General features: G+C 37.7%; 1 protein-coding gene across 2 annotated transcripts in view; it reads right to left on the bottom strand.

Annotated features, from left to right (window-relative positions):
* Nucleotides 1-22,901, bottom strand: part of LOC127444421 (catenin alpha-2-like) — a 786,240-nt gene that overhangs the window by 117,145 nt on the left and 646,194 nt on the right. For both annotated transcript variants that reach the window (XM_051703784.1, XM_051703785.1), the window contains exon 9: nucleotides 13,001-13,153. In XM_051703784.1, the coding sequence (XP_051559744.1) occupies nucleotides 13,001-13,153 (153 nt within the window). The remainder of the gene's footprint in view (nucleotides 1-13,000; nucleotides 13,154-22,901) is intronic.

The raw sequence follows: 22,901 nt of genomic DNA, 5'->3' as shown, positions 1-22,901 counted from the left end.
GGGAGAGACTGATCTATCTGTTCAGAGCTCCTCCCAAATGTGGAGGCACCCCACCGTTAGATTTCCTCAGAGGCCAATAACTCTGCTGCAAAAGGGATTACGCCAGCCCAAAGGTCTGGGTCATCACAAATATACTTGTTCCAACAGCCATCTATCGCGTTAGGGACACCATTTAATCCAGTTGTACCCCCCTCCCTCCCCTTTCCATGGAAAAACATTTACTGCCTGCAGCAGAACATTTTGAATCATGAAGGCTGCTTCAATATTGGTTACATTCAGGTAGATATTGATTGTGCATAATAATAAGAGAAGGCAGCTTTTCACCCTTCATCTCATCGGCAAGGTCAGTGCTTTAAATTCAAGTGTACGCGACTTCATGAACTGGAGTGGCACTTAAAGTCACACTCTACAAGAGATACGGACGCTGTTCGCCCTGAATATAAAGGAAGGAGAGTAGCTCTGGAATGGGGTGACCTGAGAAGACCCGAGAATACCAGCATACAGGTTACTCAGAATATGAGACAGATCTTTCGTTCCATGGAACAAAATTTTATATTAGTACTTTGTACTACTCATTGGTTGAATAGATGATTGGATGGGTGACTGGAAGGACAAATTGATGAATTTGACGAACTTTAGGTAAAACGAGTTGGGAATTTATTTGAAGTCCTTCACCACTCAAGGGCCAGAAGGCCAAACTAAGCAAAGTCCAATTTCTTCCTCAAGGAACAAACAAAACACACTCTGAAACCAACACACACTCACATACCTTGACAATAATTAATAAGGCACAATAACTGACCCTGTACAGCCTCAAGAAATGGCCACAATACAATTCAGTAAATACATGTGAATATCCATTAAAAGTAATTATTTGTTTGTTGATGTTTTACCAGCCTAATATACAACTAGAAATTCCTAAATACTCCATCCATATAGCAATAATTTAAAACAGTGACTTGTGCTGTTTTACATAAATCGAATTTCACTTAATTTGTTTTAATTAATGAACACTACTTAAATATGCAAAGGATTATTAAAGACATTAAGGTACTAATTAAAACAAATAATTTTTATAATACAGAATACCTGAACAATCATGACTCTCAATATGAAAATCAAATTACAAAGATAATTTGAAGTGCAGTTTTACTGTGTAGTAGTTTACTAGGTAACAGTGACTTTTGGTACCTCCTTTGCAGTCACTACATTTTAGATACTGCTGCAACTCCTCTGTACAGTACTAACACTCAAATATATTCAGTAGTAACATAAAAAGAAGGAATTATCCATAGAGAGGTGAGAAAACAATACAAAAGTAATGAAGCATTCAAATAGTAATGAAAAATGCAAAAACAAAATTAAGAATAAAAGCCGGCACAAAGGGGAGGCAAAGTGGGACATAAAAGAAGTGATCCATAAAAGATAATATTCAAATATATGCAAACAAATGCTTTACAGGAGGATACAATTTTATCATGGGAGGGCATACAAACAGCTTACACATAAAACAAGTAATGTTGAGACGTCAAATTTATGAGGAAAAGCACAAGTGCATGTGGCATCATCCTCAGGGGGCGACGTTGGGGAGTTTTGAGACCTGAGAGTTAAGACCTTTTGAAGCCTGGGCTGAAAGCTCTTTCTCTAGCATAGCTTCCCCAGTGAGCCTGCTAGCTAAAAAATAGGTTATGGAGATTCAAAAGCATACAGACGCAGGTCAGAACTCCACTGAGGGTACTGTAAATTCAGTTCACCCAAAACTCGCCCTTATGTTATCTGAAACATGTATGACTTTCTTTCTTCCATGAAACACAAAAGGAGATCTTAGAAGAATGCTAGCCTCATTCACCATTAAGTTTCATTGCATATTTTTACTGCAAAATGAAAGTGACTGAGGCTGACATATCATCTAATATATCATGTTGTGTTCCACTTAAAGGGATAGTTCACCCAAAAATTCAAATTCTCTCATCATTTACTCACCATCATGCCATCCCAGATGTGTATGACTTTCTTTCTTCTGCTGAACACAAACAAAGATTTTTAGAAGAATATCTCAGCTCTGCACGCCTTTTCAATGCAAGTGAATGGTGACATTTCAAGCTCCAAAAATCACATAAAGAGTGTAAAAATAAACCATTTGACTCCAATGGTTTTATGAAGCGATGAAATCACTTTGAGTAAGAAACAGATCAATATTTCAATCCTTTTTTACTATAAATCTCCACTTTCACTTTAAGAATGTGAAAGTGAAAGTGGAGATTTATAGTAAAAAACAAAAAAAAAGGACTTAAATATTTATCTGTTTCTCACCCACACCTATTATATTGATATGAAGACATGGGTTTAACCACTGGAGTCATATGGATTACTTTTATGTGGCCTTTATGTGATTGTTGGAGCTTGAAAGGCCTGGTCACCATTCACTTGCATTGTATGGACCTACAGAGATTAAATATTCTTCTAAAAATCTTTGTTTTCTACAGAAAAAATAAAAATAAATAAATAAAAAAAGTCATACACATCTGGGATGGCATGAGGGTGAGTAAATTATGAGAGAATTTTCATATTTGGGTAAACTACCCCTTTAAGACAGAATGTCATATAGATTTAGAACAATATGAGGTTGAGTAAATGATGACAGATTTTTTTTTTCTTTTTTTTTCTTCTTTTTTTGTTGAGATGAATGATCCCTCTCAAGATACATTGCTGAATGCTGGCACAGTGTTGAACGTACTGGAGAAGTGATGTAACCTCGTTCCTTATCATATAGTAGGCACTTAATGCAACTTATAGTGGACCGATTTCATATCGCTCCCATGGAGGTTCATTGCTTGCGTGCACAGTTGTAACCTTCATCTAAAAGGTTGTTTTGGCAACTGTCCAGTTCAGAGGTCTTAGATCTATAGTTGGAATCAAACTAACAAAATTTATATTACCAGTGCAAACCCCCTACTATTATCCCATAAGACATGATCAACATATAGTATGCACACTGCAAGTTTCAATTGCTGAAGGAAATGGGAGACAGAAAACATATATATATATATATATCATTCTCAGAGCTAAGTTTTGAGGTTGCCACAGGAAGTGGGAACTGCAGGCAGCGATTGGAGAAACATTAACACAGTGTGGGGATGTGAGTTTACAGAGAAATAAAGATAAGCAGAAAGCAAACAAAAAAGAAGCGTGGAGAGTATGCTGTAGTTTGAAATTCCAAAGAAAAGCCTGAAGGATATAGACCACAATGAGGCTGGTTTTGAATGGTATGTTAGCGGCCGAGAGCCAGCGTGAAGGACCCAAGTCTCACCACTATTTGAATAGTGATGGACATGATGTCCTTGCAACCTCCGCAGTCCCATCAGCTGGAATGGAATGTTCTATAACCTGTGCTTCCATTAATAAAAGCATGTCAAAGTTTTGGTCAGTGCAGGCCACGCATGGTGGAGGGACTGTTAATGAGCACAAGAGAATTATGGGAGGGCATCAGTTAAAGAGCGTATGAATGGCAGAACATAGTGACAGTTTGCTATTTGATAATGCATGAAGGCTCTATTGATGAGGTGCCAGTGAGGAAAAGGAGTTTATTGCAGAGCACCGTCTGCTGGACATTCAGAAGTTGGTCTTCAACAGTGATATGAGACAAGCTTTGTGTTTCTTTACTTTTACTGTCTACAATTTAGGATTTAAAGAATAGTTCACCCCCAAGTTTTTTTTGTTTTGTTTTGTTTTGTTTTTTGTTTTTTGTAATTAAAACACAAATGGAAATGCATAATGTCCAACTGCTCTTTTCTGTACAACTAAAGTAGATGGTGATTTTTACAGCCAAGCTCCAAAAAAGGACAAAAAAACACTCAAAGTATTGTAAAAGTAGTCTGCCATAATGTTTTTTTTTTTTCCCCCAGTCTCAGTTGTAATTGCGTTTTTCAAACTTGCCACATTGAAACTGGTCATGTGACATTTGAGAGCAACTGCCATTTGGTGTTAATGGCTACGTTTACATGTACACCAATACTCAATAATCAGAGTATAAGGAATAATTAGATTAAGATGTTTACATGATTTGGGCCAACCACTTCAATCCCATTTACATGTTAGTTGCCATTATTCTGATTAATTACTGAGAAATGTAATGTTTTAATGCTGTTTTTTATAAATGAATATTTATTAAAAAATATAACTTATTTATATTTATAATTTGTCTCTTTAAATACAGCTTGGCATATGGAAAATAAGTCAGTCAGTTTATGAGCCTTTTTGAACGTTTTATTAAAAGGACCACTTCATTTTCGACTACACTGATGTAACGTAGCTGCTGGCACTGGCAATGACGAAGACGAAGACGAATTGAAGAACCCAAGTGCAATTTATTAAACAAAAGTGACATCCAATAAAACCCTAACTATAAACTTGAAACATAAACATGAACTTGACATAAACTTGACCTGATATGAACAGCATACCAAACATATACAATACTTGACAAAGGACAATGGAAAACATGAGGGTTTAAATACATGGATATGGGAGAACAAACCAATGAACAACCAGAACTCTAAACAAGATAATTAAACAATAAACCAATGAAAACAAGACACATGAACATAGAGGGAATACAGGAATCACATGACTAGGGAACCACATGACATGAACCAGGAACTAGAATTTTCAAAATAAAAGACAAGAAATACAAGAATCAACAAAATACACATGACATATCCCCCCCACTAAGGGGCGGCTCCCGATGCCCCAACACATGAACAAAACACATAAAGCATGACATAAATTTCAAAGTTCAGTAGGGAGCTGGAGGGTGGTCTTGAGGCATGGCTTGGCAGGGCGTGGAGCATGGGATCAGGGTGGAGCCCGTGGAGGGTGTAGCCATGAAAGGCTCGAGGGGTGGAGCCATGGAAGGTGGAGCCGTGAGAGGCTCGAGGGGCAGAGCCATGGGGAACTGGATACCCGGTGAGTAGCCGAAGACTCGAAGGGCCAGGGTGGAGCCGGAGGCAGGGAGGACCAAGGCGGCGTCGGAGGCTCGGAGGAGCAAGGTGGAGCTGGGGGATCGGAAGACTGAGGAGGAGCCGGAGGGACGAGGAACCCCGGCAAAGCCGACAGGCTGAAGAACCGCAGTGGAGCGCAGAGCTGAGGCGATGTCAAGGGATCGACAGGCCAAGGCAGTGTCCAGGGCTTGGAGGGTCCAGGTGGGGTCAGAGGGTTGAAAGTTCCCCTTGCCTGCTCAGAAGAACTAAGGGTGGGTACAAGGGTGGGAACCATCTCCAGGTCCGACTGCTCAGATGTGGTCATGACATGACGTTGAACAGACTCAGGCATGGCTGTGACGTGGCATGGAGCAGGCTCAGGTGTGGCTGTGACATGGCATGGAGCAGGCTCAGGCATGTTTGTAACGTGGCATGAGCAGGCTGAGGCATTGCTGTGACGTGACATGGAGCAGGATGAGGAGTTGCTGTGACATAGCATGGAGCAGGCTGAGGCGTTGCTGAGACAAAACATGGCGCTAGCTCAGCGACCATGACGAGGAACGCTGGCTCGGCGGCCATGACGTGGAACGCTGGCTCGGCGACCATGTCGTGGAACGCTGGCTCGGCATCCGCCTCCCCCACAGTGAACGTAGAACCAGTGATCTGCAGGGCAAGGTCGATATACTGAGCGAGGCTGAGGGAACTGCGACCGCCAGGCATCAAAGTGGAAATAGGCTCATTTAGTCCAAATCGGAAACAGTCTTTGAAGGCAACCTCATTGAAGTCCACCCGGCAGGCCAGAGCACAGAAGCCCTCCAAATAATCCTCCAGGGGACGATTCACCTGATGTAGGCGGAGGAGCTGGATTGCTGGGTTCATTGTTTGGTCAAGTATTTCTGTAACGTAGCTGCTGGCACTGGCAATGATGAAGACGAAGACGAATTGAAGAACCCAAGTGCAATTTAATAAACAAAAGTGAAATCCATTAAAACAAAGAATCAACAAAATACACATGACAACTGAATGTGCTGTCTGTTTTGATTCACTAAAAAGAATTGGTTCATAAGAGTCATTTGTTTGTTGGACTACACTGGTTGCTCTGTCTGTTTTGATTCATTAAAAATAATCGGTTCATAAGACTCATTTGTGTGTGAATCGGAATACATGTGATGGATGTTGTTGAGCACAATTAATTTCAAAGACGCGTTTTCTTCCCTTTATTTTGCAGCGTATGGTCTTTTTATCTCCCCAACATTCAATTCAAAATGCAAACAGACATTCACATTTTTTTTTTTTTTTTTTTTTTTTTGCGTGAGGCTGTAGATGGGGGAGCACCATTGCTGGAAAATGGTGCATGTCTGCATGGAACTGCCGTTTTACATGAAGGCGAAAAGTACGAAAAGTGCAGCTTTTTCTTTTTCATAATATTTTCGAACCTGTGCTTGAGTGGAACGTGATCTGTCTGCAGCACTGGTAAAAAAAAAGACTGGTATGGTCAAAGGAAAATCATCAGTGAACAACAGGATGAATTTTGTTCTGTTCCAAACTAAAATCTATGGTATGGCTTCAGAAAACTTGCAATATAACGCACAAGACATATGGACTACTTATATCAGGGGTACTCAATTGGCGGACTCCGGTCCGAATACTGAAGCTTTGTGCTAGTTATCTGACACCTGGCTAAGTGATTATGTAAGCCTACGTGTATTCACCCACGGAGCGGGAATAACTAGCATTCAGCGCTAGGGAGAAATATTTATTTCTAGAGTGGGAATAAAGCACGTTCAGCGCAACTCACTTTATTCACTATATTATAGACATGAGGCGCCACATAAAGCCTAATTTACTGTACGTACGAGTTGCAGGTGTGGTTATTTTAACAACAGTAGCGGAGACACCTCTACAGATACTGGCATCTTTCGCTTAAACACTGCAGAAAACAAAAATTAAGTGAAACTATATTCATCTATCTGATATGTGATTCAGCCGGTTCAGCTAAGCCAGGTTTGTGTCAGGACAAGATAATGTGCCGCCTTAAGACTATAACGTTTTTTCCATCTAAATTTAGCTTCATTAATCAGCATGTTACAAGCCTTTCATAATAAACAGATTTTTATTCTAATTTTGTGAAAATTAAGCAGAGATGTCATCATGGCAAGGAAAGCCTATTTATCCTTAAATTAATCAAACAGATATTTAATGCTTCACTGTTATGTAAATTGTTTATTTGTTGTTAGTAGATTCTCACTTTAAGGAAAATATAAAAATGGTCCATTCAGGCTTTAACATTTTTATACATTTTCTCTCTGGGGACACCCCTGATCCCACAGTATTTTATCTGTCAAAAGGCCTCCTATGTCCCATACATAGGTATAGATTCTGAATGTAAAAATATTTCAAAAAAACTAGACAGCTTTCATTCAGCTTCAAAACAAACTGTTGATCTTATCTTTTAATATTCACATCCAAGTGCCCTCGACTGATGAAGTCTTGATTAAATATTTTAATCTTGTGGTAGAAAAGATCTCTCAGAACCCACTAGCTGTCTCTGGGCCCCCAATGTTTTTTTTTTAAGTACTATTGCCGTCAACATGGCAAGTTGCAAAAACTATATATATATATATATATATATATAAAAAAAAAAAAAGATACATAATTTCCTAGCCATATAACTACTGACACCATGTAAGCTACATACTATCTGGACCTTTGCTGGGAAGGAAATGTAGAGACCGGACCTCTTGGAACTTTAATTGAGTACCCCTGACTTATATGATACTTATGGTTCTTTTTGTCATTTATGGTGCTTGGCAGTATGAATCGCAATACATTTTTATTTTTGTATAAAAAAAATAAATAAAAAAAACAGATGCTCAGACATTCTGCCTAAGATCTCATTTAGTGATTTACAGATGAAAGAAAATAATACAGTAAGGGTGAATAATGATGACAACATTTCATTTTAAAGGGAAACTATTCCTTTAAAGGGGTCATGATAATATATATATATATATATATATATATATATATTTATAAAATTGTATTATCTTCCCTGAGGTTCACTGATAATGTAAGTTTTATTTTGTAAATTTTGTTTTTTGTTTGTTTGTTTTGTTTTTTTTCAATGTTAACAGCCACTATTATGATTGTCTAACATAATGCAGCTCCTTGAATACAGCAATGTTTGAAACTCAATCAGAAGAGAATGCTCCACAACATTATAAACACATAATGCATATCCAACACATTGCATCTGAATATATTAAACTGTTCATCTCAAGCACAACACTCAGCACCATAAACTATCAAAAAGTCAAGACATTTTGAAAATTCATGAATTAAACTGTTTACTTACAGTTTTGCGATCGGGTCCAAGTGTTTTTAAGTGCCCCATCCTGCAATACCGGTTACCAGCAATACCAGTTCCTTTGTAAAGCTTGAATTGTATTATGGTTCACAAGTAATCCACACTAATATAACGCACATACATAGTCCAAAGAATGATGATCTACATGCACATACACACAGTATCATCCTGCACATTGCCGGAAACACATCAGAATATCAAAGACGTCCATCTTGTTCATGTTTACAAACACCAACAATTTAACATAGTGTAAATGGGCATATTTGTGCTCAAAACAGCAAGAGGCAGAACAGCTGAAAGAAAGAGAGTGGCATCTCCTGTTCAGAGTTGTAACTTGACAACTGCATCTTTTAAAAGCGGCACACGATACATGACATTGGGCAAAGACATCAGTCAAGTGCATGTTTATACACAAAAATAATTAAAAATAGTCCAGATGGGTCCCTTTGGTGTTCAGGAATAGTTAGGCCACACTAGGAATGTTTGTCCTGCTCTCTCTCTCTCTCTCTCTCTGATTACGATCGGAGCACCAGTGGGTGGGGCCAAGGGTGTGATAATGTAAAGTAGTCGTTGTTGTTTTAATGCTGTAAATGCGGTCATGAATTAATGAGCCTCCAAGTGACGTAGGAAAGTCAAGGAAGAATAGAACGAAGCATTTTTGCAGGTTGGTTTCAATAAAGGTTTTTATTGCATTATAGATTAAGTTTTGAGTTCTGAAATGTACAGTATTTTTTTTTATAATAGAATGACCGCTTATATGTCAAAATACCAAGGAAAATTGACATGACCCCTTTAAGAAAATAAAAAAAATGGTATTGTGTCAGCACACAAGGCTAACTGCAAATGTTAGCAGGTCGTCTAGCTTAGCTTTTCAAGTGCTTACTGCTAATCATCCCTCTTCAATAAAAGGGACAATTATCATCCCTCATGCTGTGATGTCACAGGTGGAAAGTCAGGGAGGGAGCGAGAGATGAGAGAGCAAAACTCCAGTCCCCTTGTTTTATTAACACAAGTCCATCCCTCTAATGCAATCTCTGCTAATTAAGGTCACCATACCCACATCATAAATATCTCTCTACACCCACACACAAAGTCTGCAAGCTGTGGCTGCACTGCCTTGGGCTTGGAAGGCTATCTCTTTCCCTCTACCTCTTTTCTTTTCATTCCACTTCTCTTTCATGGCCAAGAAAAGAATACAGCTGGTAATTAGCAGCCTTTTTCCCCGCTGATGGGAAGAAGCTCTTCTCAAGGTGTTCCGATGCTCACATGTTGTTCACTAAATGACAATGTTTTCTTTTCTGAACGGACATCACAGTGATAAAAAAAAAAAAAAAAAAAAAAAAAACAAAACATGTAACATGGCAACTGGTGGAGAATAATGGTCTACATACACATGAAAGTATTGACTGTGACCTGCGACTTTTAGGGTTTTGAGACTGGGTCTCAAAGGGTTGCCAGTGAGTGGCAGCTTTGACATTTAACTCGTTTTCAATCAAAAGGGTAAATTCACACATCATTATATTTGCAGATTTCACTTTAGATCGTTTTTTTGAGTTAAAGGGTCACTGCGAGTGTATGTGTGTACATGTGTAATGACACTAGGGTATAGTTTAGGATTTTTAATCTGCTATATCAGTGGATACAAATTATGCATAGATAAAATAATCTTGGAGAAGATTGCTGTATAATGCCTTTATTCTCCATGGTAGCGCACTCAGATGTGCGAGCTGAAGCGGAGGCAACTTAGATTTGTCCTCCACCACCCGGATTGAGGTGAGTAACTGCACCACCACAAAGAATTAGAGAGCACTGGAAAATGGGCATGCCAAATTGGAGAGAAAAAAACAAAAACAAAAAAACAAACAAAAAAAAAAACAGGTAGTCCTGCTCCAAATTCACATCACCAGTTGAGCCAGAAGTTGTCGGGATGCTCAAACAGAGCAATGTTTTGAGAGTGCCACAGTGTTTGCACTCTTAAGGAAGTCAACAAACTGGGATTTTAACATATTGGAGAAATTGAATATTTGGATAAGGACAGATTTAATTTATCAGTGATGCACAGGTTATTAAGTGATACAACAACATTTACAACACAGCACTGCCTTCTCCATTGACTGTATCTTCATATGTGCATGGGTTGGTGTGTTTCTATTTTTTTATGTGTGTTAATGTATGTGTGTGTGACAGAGACAGAGGAAGACAGAGTGAAGAGTGTCAACAGGTTCATTTTAATAACCCACATCTCAGCTGTGCTACATTTCTGCTAATAATTTAATAACCTTTTAAATTGGCAGCTCTTTCATAATGCAATGCATTACAGGAATGCTGAACAAAAGACAAGAGAAAGTGAGTGAGAGAGAGAGAGAGAGAGAGAGAGAGAGAGAGATAGAGAGAGAGCAAACAGAAGGTAGCACAGTCATTTGTAGCCTACAAAGTAAATCTACAGAGAAAGTAGTATTTAAAAGGTAAAATACTTAAATCATAAACATTAACCATTAGACAATTGCTTTAGCTCTCCAGAGCAAAACATTCATCATACACACATTTCCTAGCCTGTATTTCTTAGCAGATGAAATCGTAGTAACATCTCGTGAGATTATTGCTATACAAACACAATATAATCTATATTCATAGTCATGTCCCCAGAAATGTTACCATTTCTGTTACGATTGCAAGAGAGGAGGGGGAGAGAGAGAGAGAGAGAGAGAGTACAGACATTGCATCAGGGTAGAGCTGTGGTGGGTGACCTCTGTTTCATCAGGCTCCTTGACCCCGGCAGAAAACAGTGACTATTGATCGGCTGCAGAAACGGACACAAGCTGCTCGCCCGTTCTCTATTACGAGATCATACCAGTGAGGGAACATTTTATTTGATGAAGTCAGGGAGTGCCACTCCCCTCAGGTCCCCTTTATGAGTGTGTGTTTGTACTTGGCTATGGTTTGGGGACAAATTTGTTCCCAGAAGTTAGCTGAATCTGACAAATCCTCCCTTTGGGGACATACTTATTTAAAGAATTAAATAAAATAAAATGCTAAATAAATAAAGCCTTTTCTTTTAGAGGTAGGGTTATTATTAGTCCTTAGATTAATATTAAAAAGCTGATTTATTTTATATCAGTTTTTTTATTATTTATTTTTATATCAAACCTTATTTTGAAGACTGTAATAATAGTGGTTAATTAATAGAGTAAAAAAACATATTTTCATTTTAAAATTCCAAAAGGTATCATACATGCTTCAAAGGATAAGGGTTAATGATTAGGATTAGTCTGTAATTACAATTTAAACGTAACTAAATGTAATTCAAACGTGCAAAGCAAAGTATTATTTTTACTCTCGCTCAAACTTAAGTTAGGGATTTGAAAAACTTTTGCGCTCCTTTTACTTCCATTTAATGGCATCTGAGACTGGAAACAAAAGCTCATGCAAATAAATTTGGCATTCCGCTGCACAAAAAAGTTGAAGTTGGGTGAACTTTAACCTGCGAAATCGCACGGAGAGAAGACGTAATCAATAAAAGATCGACATGTCACACACTGACCTCTTTGCTCATTAAAAGAAATACATATTTCACAGCTGCATGTTTTTAATTACTGCAGGAAAGTGAGCACCTGTAGATAGTTTACTTTAACATTTTTAATACATTGTTATGTGTGATTTGTTTTTTATTAAAACCAGAAGCCCTCGAGCGTAATTTTGCGTGCTCAAAGCCATGTTTGACCACAGCTTAACCCTAAGTATTTAATTTAATCATGTACTGTAACTCGTTCTACAGACATGAATGATACCTTTAATATTATACTTGGTAGTAGGCTCTATTGAGTTGGACCAGTAGGCTCTTTTGACATGGACCAGTAAGCAAACACTTAGTAACCCCTTAAAACACCCTAGCAACCACATGGCAACACAATAAAAACACTCAGAACACCTTAGCAATGGGATAGCAATGGCACTGAAACACCCTAGCATCATCACGACAATTTCTTCAGAAAATGTAAAAAATTACGTAATGTAAATGTAAAAAAAAAAAAAAAAAAAAAAAAAAAAAATACATTTTACAATTTCTTTAAATAATTTAAATCTATGTTATGTCCCCATTTAGACAGCTTCAGTTAGTAAATGTATGTGCACCCATACTTGTGTGTAAAAGCGCACTACAGCAAACAAGAAAGTGCATGTGAGAGCAGGTCAAGATTCACTCAAAAGTGGTTGCTGTCTAACGCTTCAAAAAAAGTTAACTGTTTAGCATACCATTTTCTTAACCTTTTGCATTTTTGACATATCAACCTCCAACAACAACCTTCAGATAAGCATCTCTTTCCCTTTCGGCTCTTTACCTCAGTCACCATATTTATTTTCAATAATGGAGATAAGTGAAAAAAAAAAAAAAATCACTCAAGCCATTCACTGGTATCATTCCTCCCCCGTGATCCGAATCCATGTTATCAAACACAAATTTGTCATTACAGAATTGAGCTCCACTGCATCATATTCTGCCATTAAATTGCCTTGGCTTGACGGATGACTTCCTAAAGGCCACCTCGTGCTCTTACTGATAGTGGCCTGTAGTGCCCCAGATAAGCATCATCTGCTTTGAATGAATGAGAAGAGGGAGTTGGGTAAGGGGGGGGGGGGGGTGTTATAAGTAACTCACCTCCACCAGCTTGTTAGCGTGCTCGCGGAACACCTGCGCATACTCCTTCACCTCTTTCTCGTTACCGCTCTTGGCTGCCTCTATCAGCACCAGCAGGGGCACGTTGGTCTCCAGGAAAGAGTCAGATATGTGGTCCATCACAGCCTTCCTTAGCTGAAGAAAAGAGATAGAGAGAGAGAGCTGGGATCAGCTGCTGTACTGCAGACCATCACATGAACTGGTACCTCCAACAATAAGACATTTAAAAGTGGTGAGTTTCAGTTTGAACATATTTGTTCCAGAGCGATTATGTGCTGAAGTCAGTCAATGGGACCATTCATACAGGACGTTTTCTTGCTAGATGAGCACAACTGAATTGAACAGAAAAGTGTGTTTAGGCGCATTAACTCCCATACACATTTACATAAACACTGAATACAGTTGAGATGCTGGTAACACTTTACAATAATGTTGTATTTGTTAAAGGGATAGTTCACCCAAAAATGAAAATTCTTTCATCATTTACTCACCCTCATGACATTTCAGATGTGTATAATGTTCTTTCTTCTGCTGAACACAAACAAAGATTTTTAGAGAAATATATCTGCACTGTAGGTCTGTACAGTGCAGGTGAATGGTGGCCAGAACTTTGAAGGTCCAAACAAGCATATAAAGGTATCATACAAGTAATCCATGAGATTCCATTGGTTAAATCCATGTCTTCCGAAGCGATATGATAGGTGTGGGTGAGAAAAATATCAATATGTAAGTCCTTTTTACTATAAATCTCAGATTCATATTTTTCTTCTTTTGTTTTTGGTGATTCACATTCTTTGTGCATATCGCTACCCACTGGGCAGGGAGGAGAATTTATAGTAAAAATGACTTAAATAATTATCTGTTTCTCACCCACACCTATTATATTGCTTCAGAAGATATGGATTTAACAACTGTATTCTTATGGATTATTTTTATGCTGTCTTTATGTGCTTTTTTGAATTTAAACATGTTGGTACACATTAATTTGCATTGTGAGGACCTACAGAGCTGACCTACAGAGCTGAAATATTCTTCTAAAAATCTTAATTTGTGTTCAGCAGAAGAAAGTCATACACAGCTGGGTTGACATGAGGGTGAGTAAATGATGAGAACTTACATTTTTAGGTGAACATGCCCTTTAACATAAATGCATTAGGTATTGTGAACTAACAACAAATAATTTTAGGGGTTCAAGCACAAAGTGCTGCCCTAAAACTGATCATGCAGACCAAACCATTAGGCCTAGAGACATAATGTAGAAATTACCATTAACCAAGTTTAATAAATGCTGTAAAAGTATTTTCTACTAAAAAAAGATTATTAATTATTGACGAGTTATCCACTACTATTACAGAAACACCAATATGAATGAATATCATAGTTGTTTTATAGCTGACTTACTTTAGCAGAAATGCACTGTAAGCATAATTTACAACTGTATGCACAACTGTACAGTCTAAACATTATTGTGTAGCATTCTCATGGGGTAGTATGTTGATTCCTGCGACACTTGTCCTCTAATGGATGATGGGAAACACTCTTAACAAGCAATAATTATCATTCAGTCAGGCACGCACATATCTTAACCAATTAAAAACGCTGTGGTAAGGCATGGTGGGGAGACAGTAATGATGAATTATGGCTGAAGATGATGCATAATTCATCACTGGCAAAAGACTTTGCTAGTCAGAACATGAATAGCTTTTAAAGGGGAAATATCATGGAAAACAGGATTTTCTTTGTTTTTTCGCAAAGTCCACACATATCATTCAGAAATTGCCATAGCTATGATGTAACAACCATGAGCACATTAACATATGAGAACATATCATATCAGAGGACATTTACATATATAGAAGAAACAGCCTGTTTAAATTTAAGGGGCCATTCACTGGATGCGTTCTTTCGATAAAAAGAGCTACTATAAGGTCTCACAGCTAAAAATGCATATCAGAGCAAAAAACAAGCCATGAGGTCAAAAGAAATGTAAGTGCAGTGTAGTTCTAGTGGGAAGACTAGAAGCTGTACACCATCGCAACATTAACTAGGCAACTCCTAGCCAATCACATGAAAGCCAATGCTTTATAAGTCTGCTCACAATCTATCACATTGCTGTTTCAGTGTGTAACACAGCAACCTCCACCACCCCACCACCACCAGTTGAGTCCCATCCTGCACGGGGGTAGTCCCTCGCCCCTGCCTCCTATCTCCGGCAGGATATGACGGCTCCGAGTACAATTTCTTCAGACCGCCAGACGGGGCTTACACCAAAGAGAGACATTACATTTCTGTTTTATATTCATCAAATAAATGTCATCTTAAATTTCACTCATGTCTGCGAGTCTTCCTGATAGAAATGTAAGCGCAGCGTAGTTCTAGTGGGAAGACTAGCAGCTGTACATCATCGCACCATTAGCTTGATAACTCCTAGCCAATCACATGTAAGCCAATGCTTTAGTAGTCTGCTCACAATCTATCACATTGCTGTTTCAGCGTGCTAACACGGCAACCTCCACCACCCCACCACCACCAGTTGAGTCCTGTACTGCACGGGGGTAGGCTCCTCGCCCCTGCCTCCCATCTCTGGCAGGATATGATGGTTCCGAGTACAACTTCTTCGGACCACCAGACAGGGCTTATGCCAAAGAGAGACTTTACATTTCTGTTTTATATCCATCAAATAAATGTCATCTTAAATTTCACTCAAGTCTGTGAGTCTATGATAGAACTGCCTACACAGCTAAGAGAAAGGATTGTGTCGAGGCACAGATCTGGGGATGGCTACAAAAACATTTTTGCTGCATTGAAGGTTCCCAAGAGCACAGCGGCCTCCATAATTCTTAAATAGAAGTTTGGAACAACCAGGACTCTTCCTCAAGCTGGCTGCTCAGCCAAACTGAGCAATCAGGGGAGAAGAGCCTTGGTAAGAGAGGTGACAAGGATCCTGATGTTACTTTGGTTGAGCTCTAGAGAGATAATGTGTGGAGATGGGAGAAACTTGCAGAAGGACAGCCACTGCTGCAACACTCTGGGCTTTATGGCAGAGTGACCAGATGGAAGCCTCTGCTCAGTGCAAGACACATGAAATACAGCTTGGAAGGACTCTCAGACTGTGAAAAACAAGATTCTCTGGTCTGATGAAACGAAGATTGAACTGTTTGGCCTCAATTCCAAGCGTCATGTCTGGAGGAAACCACGCACCACTCATCACCTGAGCAATACCATCCCAATGGTGAAGCATGGTGGTGGCAGCATCATGCTGTGGGGGTGGTCTTCAGTAGCAGGGACTGGAGTACTGGTCAGGGTTGAAGGAAAACTGAATGCAGCAAAATACAGAGATATTCTTAATGAGCCCAGACTTGAACCCAATCGAACATCTCTGGAGAGACCTGAAAATGGCTGTCCACCAGCAGTCCCCATCCAACCTATATACAGCATATATATATATATATATATATACAGCATATATATATATATATATATATATATATATATATATATATATATATATATATATATATATATATATATATATATATATACACACACACACACACACACACACACACACACACACACACACACGTATATATATATATATATCAGTGGCGATTTCTCAGGGCCAGCAAAGCCCTCTCTGCTGGCATAACATGCCTAATAAATAAATATTCTTTCATCCTTTTATTCTCATTGACCTTTTGCTTGTGTATTTTCAATCGCTTTCCACTCCTAATTAATTTTAAATGTGTCCTTAAAAAAAAAAAAAAAGTGTCCAATCAGAATTTATTCCTCGATGCTTACAAGCAAAGTGTGACAACTGTTTCACAAATCGCATGCCGCGTGAGTCTGAGCTCCACCCCGTCAGGCCTTCAGAATTTCTGCAGAATCCCTCAACAGTGTAAGTGAATAGGCATCTAAAGTCAGACTGTCAGATTCATCAGCCAATCAGACTGATTTATTTATTCTTGTGGGTGTGGTCTTTAGTATATGTCCCAGTCCAGGCCTTCTAGCTGGCCTTGAATGATGCAATCACGCTTTAAGTGATGTACATAATTTGAAAGTGAAGAGCGCGGGATCTTGCTGACGAGTCGGCTGTCATCACTGCTGGTATTGCCGTTGAGAAAGAAATCCTTATGGATTTCAAAACCTAAGATGTTCTGCATGATCGTGTGACTGATTAATTAAACAGGAAACGAGGACTGATTTTCACTTCAAGCAAATTGGTAAGTGCTTTTTGGATTGTTATAGCAGCATCAGGAGATTTCTAAGTGTAAATTAGGCTGCTTGAGCATTCAGTGTCGGATCAAGTTTTGTAAAGTAACCGTGTTCCCTGACAAAACAAAATTTATTGTAAGCAAATTTTAAATCGCAAATATTATTAGAGAGCTTTTTCTTGGTATTAGAACTCCTTGGTTCTGGCTTTCGTATATATATATATATATATATATATATATATATATATATATATATATATATATATATATATATTGTAATTGAGCAGTATGATAAAAAGCCTACCTTTATAAAATGAAATGCTGAAAAAAAATAGGTCATGGTGCAACAGCCAAAGACATTCGTCTTAATGTGTATATTAGTCCAACAATTTAAAATAAACAGTGCTGATGGAATGCAAGAAAGTGTCCTGTATGAATGGTCATGTACAGTAGAAATAAATGACTGTTTGTGGTGCAAGAAACCTTGAGGAACACTATAAGAAGACTTCAGGTGAATTTTTTAATTTTATTTATTTATTTATTTATTTATTTATTTATTTATTTTGCTAAAGTGTAGAATATGGCCCCTGTAAGTGCAGGTAGAATCTTTTTTATGGGAACAACGTAGACTGTGGAGTAGGCAATGGGAGCATTAGGACGTCATCTTTTCAATCAATGTGCAGCACTCAGTGAGGAATTCTTGACCACCTGAGCATGAAATTCAGAAAACAGAGCAACTCTGTAGGTAATGATCCTTCTCCCCGTGTGCCCATGATTTAATTGAAATGTTTTAATGAACCCTGCCTCCCTGTCTCTAATAACCTCTGGTAAAGGATGTGTGCTTGTCTTTGTAATGGTCTGGGCGCTATCCCAGGGAAAATAGATTGAAAAAAGTATAAATGTATATAATTTTTAGATGCTTTAACTAAAGAAACAGTATTTTCCTGAAAAACTGAGATAAGGGGTGTACACAATTTGTGTTATGTTTGAAACACAGACTACATAATAATAAAGACCAGTACTGTGCTAGTATTTGAATATATGAATATTCTTAAAATGGGATTGGGTCTGACGGTGCTTCAGTTCCCCCAACCCTTCTTGAAATACATTTTTCAGTTCTCACGGAGCTTGAGGGGGGCCTTGAGTCATCTTTCTCTGCTTTCTTTCTTTTTTTTTTTTTTTTTGGATTAAGAATATTTAAGCCATAATTATTTTCCTCTGACAGCTACCATGGCATTATGGGGTCAGTTCCGCTTGGATCTTATCATCGTTATTATGCCAGCTAGATTAATTACTGTTTACTGGAGTTAAATTTAAATTTTTAGGTTGCAGACTTGTACATGGAGCCAATAAACTTATGTACTATACTACACATTAAAAATGGCAAAACCAAAAGGCACATCACAGCATGATGTCTCAGGAAGTGGCTATGATGAATAATTATACAGAAGTTTCAAATACAATGAACTGAAGCGACTTTAATGTGATTGTTTCTTGTCTTTGAAGCTTAATTGTGCTGTAATAAATCAATCAATCATGAATAAAATGTAATGATCTGGAATGAACATTTCCCATATTGATTTATAGAGGGTGTTCAGGCCAATGAGCTTTATTCATGTTGACTAGAAAATCCAAATTTCCCTCGGAGGCTGTGTGCATATTTAATAAACTTTACACCAAAAACTTTCCAACATGCTACATCAAAAATATTATTCCCTTGCTCAAAAAGCCTGTGAAATGTTCCAACAACAAATTTTTTTAAACTGTCTTAAAGCAAGTTAACGCCACTGTTGGCAAGACAACAAGTAGCACACAGTGAAGCCCCTCATGTCTAAAGTCTTTTTCAAAGAGAGAATTGAAGTTATAGTCATGTAATCTCAGGACTAAATTGGAAAAAAAGCTTGACGAATGGAGTGTGTGGCCGACTCCTCACAGACTACAAAAACAGCTAGCCAAAAATTGGAAACACTGAGGTTGAAGGAGTGCTTTGCTTGAAATTGAGTCCCTGAAAAAAATGGAAATCTTGTGATCCTACTTGTCATTCTCTTCTCCCTTTCTTTCTCTATCTCTTTATTCCTGATTTCTTCCTAATCCTTTGTTCTGTTCATCCACATGGCACAGACATGCCAGTAAAATGAAGCATAGCAAATGCATGTCAAATTGAAATGGAAACAAAGACAAAATAGGGAGAAATCATGCACTTAGCAAAGCTCAGAAGATAAGTCATTTATTGTCACAAATGAGAGAGATCTTTAGAGATGAGATTAGCTTTTATTTGCTGATTTCAAGTATTATCAAAAAACTGTATTTTTTAGGATTAATTTAGTTATTTACTCGGTTCAGAACAAAGCCGACAGATATTTTACTTCCTAATCTGAGAAAACAAGAGTGCTTCCGTATTCTGTTCCCCAGTAACTCAGTTTCTATTCCGCTTCATAAATTCATGTCTGAAAAACTTTTTTTGGTTTTACTCCTGTTTTCCAATAACATTTCAACATTAAAGTGATAGTTTACCCAAAAATTAATATTCTGTCAGCATTTACCCTCATGTCGATACAAATCCATTTGACTTTCTTTCTACCATGGAACATTAAATAGATAGTTCACCCAAACATGAAATTCTCCCATCTTTTACTCACTCCCATTCCATCCCAGATGTGTATGACTTTCTTTCTTCTGAAGAACACAGACAAAGATTTTTAGAAGAATATCTCTACTCTGTAGGTCCTCACAATGCAAGTGAATGATTACCAGAACTTTGAAGCTCCAAAAAGTGCATAAAGGCAGCATAACATTAATATATGTGACTCCAGAGGTTAAATCTATACTATAAATTCTCCTCCCTCCACGGTAGTTGGCGGAATGCACAAATAACGTGAATTGCCAAATACAAAAGTAGGAGAATGTGAAAGTTAAAGTGGAGATTTGTATTTACAAATGACTTAAATATTAATCTGTTTCTCACCCACACCTATCATATAGATTCTGAAGACATGGATTTAACCACTGGAGTCTTATGGATTACTTTTATGCAGCCTTTATGTGCTTTTTGGACCTTCAAATTTCTGTACACCATTCACTTGCATTGTATGGACCTACAGAGTTTTGTTTGTGTTCAGCATAAGAAATAAAGTCATACACATCTGGGATGGCATGAGGGTGAGTAAATGATGAGAGCATTTTCATTTTTGGGTGAACCATCCCTCTAAAAGAGATATTTAGGACTGACAACCTCAGTCATTATTCAATTTCATTGCAAGAAAAAAAAAAAAAAAAAAAAAAACATTTAAAAGTGAATGGTGACTGTAGCTAACATTCTGCCTAACGCCTCCTTTTGTATTCCACGGAAGAAAGAAAGTCATATGGGTTTGGAGGAACATGAGAGTAAATTATGACAAATTTCATTTTGGGGTAAATTATCCCTTTAACAATCATAGAAAATAATTCAAAATAGTCACACTTTGTCTCCCAATTGTATAGCGTTTCATTTAGATTCACTACAGATAGCAGCAGAGCCTTTGGGTCAAGTGTGCAGAGTTTTGTATTAAAATGTCAAGGGCAATCACAGGATAAACATCCTGGTGTACCTGCTGAGCAGAGAAAGCAACCAATACAAATCAGAATGAAGTAACAACACTCTTATTTTATATAAACGATGACACATTGGAAGGAAATGGGGTGAAAGAAGAGAGGCTGCCTGTTTTATCTTCCTGTCATGTCTTTGAATAAGTTCGAAAGCAAAGGCCCCTCCCCTTCAATGATTGTTTAAGAGGTCTTAGGGCAGTGATAAAAAAAGGTAGATAAATGATTTCCTTGCTCAGGAGAGATGGCATTTAGGTTAATGCTTTAGGATTGATTTAAATGTTTTTGCTCTTGGCCAAACCAAAAGAATGTCCCTTCGTGCTTTCTCCGGAAGTGGTTTTGATGAATAATTATACAGAAGTTCCATATACAATGAATTTAGGAAGTCTTTAAGGTTTCACAGTACTGTAATAAAGAAATAAATAAACCATGAACGTAAATGTTTAATGATCTTTAATCATTAATGATCGATCCCCTATTCGAGCCCCTGCATTATGGACAACAAATACAATATTTTTACTCACACCATTAACAAGAATTATACAATGCATTTGTCTAACCAAATGGCTGGTTTGTCTGTATCAAACTGGATAAAACTTGACTGGTTTGTCATTTGTGTTTTTGGATACTAAAGACAGATTTTAGAAATTTGTGGACTTTGGGAAGCTACTCCAAAAACATAATCAGTTGTTAAGTACTACTTACTTTTTCTCGATTATAATGGTTATAATTTCTCGATTATAACTCTATATATGACTCTGCCTTAACACTAAATCACATTAATCATAACTTGTGGTTTTGATTATTAATTTTGTTAGCATTTTGACTTAATAAAAAACATTCAGCAAAAAACACTAATGTCTTGGCTTGTTACTTAAAGCATATTACTCAACCACATCGGTATATATTACTCTTTGATTTCAGGGTTATATATAGAAATATTTGGTACTAACTGCATCTGGATGGACCAATTAAACACAGTTTCCAGTTACTCACCAAGACAGGCAATCTGACCGTTTACACTCAGCTGCAATCACGAGTCACGTGTGCTCTTCTTGTATGCACGCACATATGCATGAGATCTGGAAAGCAGCCACCAACAAGACAGCATATGGGTACTGAATTGAGTCAGTATTTGGAATCTATACTGTAGAAAGGCCGGTATAATTAATGTATATTTACAGCATATTTCTTAATATTAAATATATATTTACATTTTAGTATCAATGTGATACCAAAGCATTGGTAATTTTGACATCACATTGATTTGACTGATGATACACACATTAAAGGCTTTACTGAAAACTTTCTGGGCTTAAGCCCTGGTAGCCCAACCCCAACACCATCCATGCTCATATTAACCTTACCAGATGGACAATACAAGGATCGACACCAAGTTGTCCTTTCAGAATTTCAGTTATTTAAAGGTGATGTACTGTAACTTCTGCACCATTAGCAACACCAAATGGAACTGCAAATGTAATGATTGTTTCCGAACAGTAGGAATGTGCCCGAAGCTGAATACCTTATTTGGAAATGCACGAATAATGAATTTCAAAACGAATAACGGATTCATCTGAATAATATAAAACACATTTGTATGACTGATTATCCAAGAGGAACAAGGATAAAGTGACATTTTAAATAAACATAGGCTATACAAAATTGCAAAGAATTAATGAATCTGTGCAGCCAATATTTCTAAAGTGTAAACCTTATGAATGAAAATGCGCATGTTGTGATTTCAGATCGGATGGGCACGGTCTCGACTTAACTGTGCGCGTCTGGAGCTTATCAAGTGTAACATTAACTAAGATATGACATCATATACACTTTCCACTTTTTGAAATGTCTGGGTTTCCACCCAACTATTTTTATGTGCATTTTGAAACTGCATAAAAGAAATCCTGAATGGAAAGGCTTAATATGCACATAAATGATCTAAATTCACTTAAAAGTGTATGAGCTGGACAGAGGTAGATTTTCTAGAGTCATAATAAGCATTAGGGTGATGGAAACAGTTCATTCACATAACGATGACGTGATTTGACCAATTATGCACATAAAGCGCGATGGCAATCTGCTCT

Source organism: Myxocyprinus asiaticus, chromosome 7 (genome assembly GCF_019703515.2).
Source record: "Myxocyprinus asiaticus isolate MX2 ecotype Aquarium Trade chromosome 7, UBuf_Myxa_2, whole genome shotgun sequence".
NCBI lineage: Eukaryota > Metazoa > Chordata > Actinopteri > Cypriniformes > Catostomidae > Myxocyprinus > Myxocyprinus asiaticus.
This window is presented reverse-complemented; position numbering and strand designations above follow the sequence as displayed.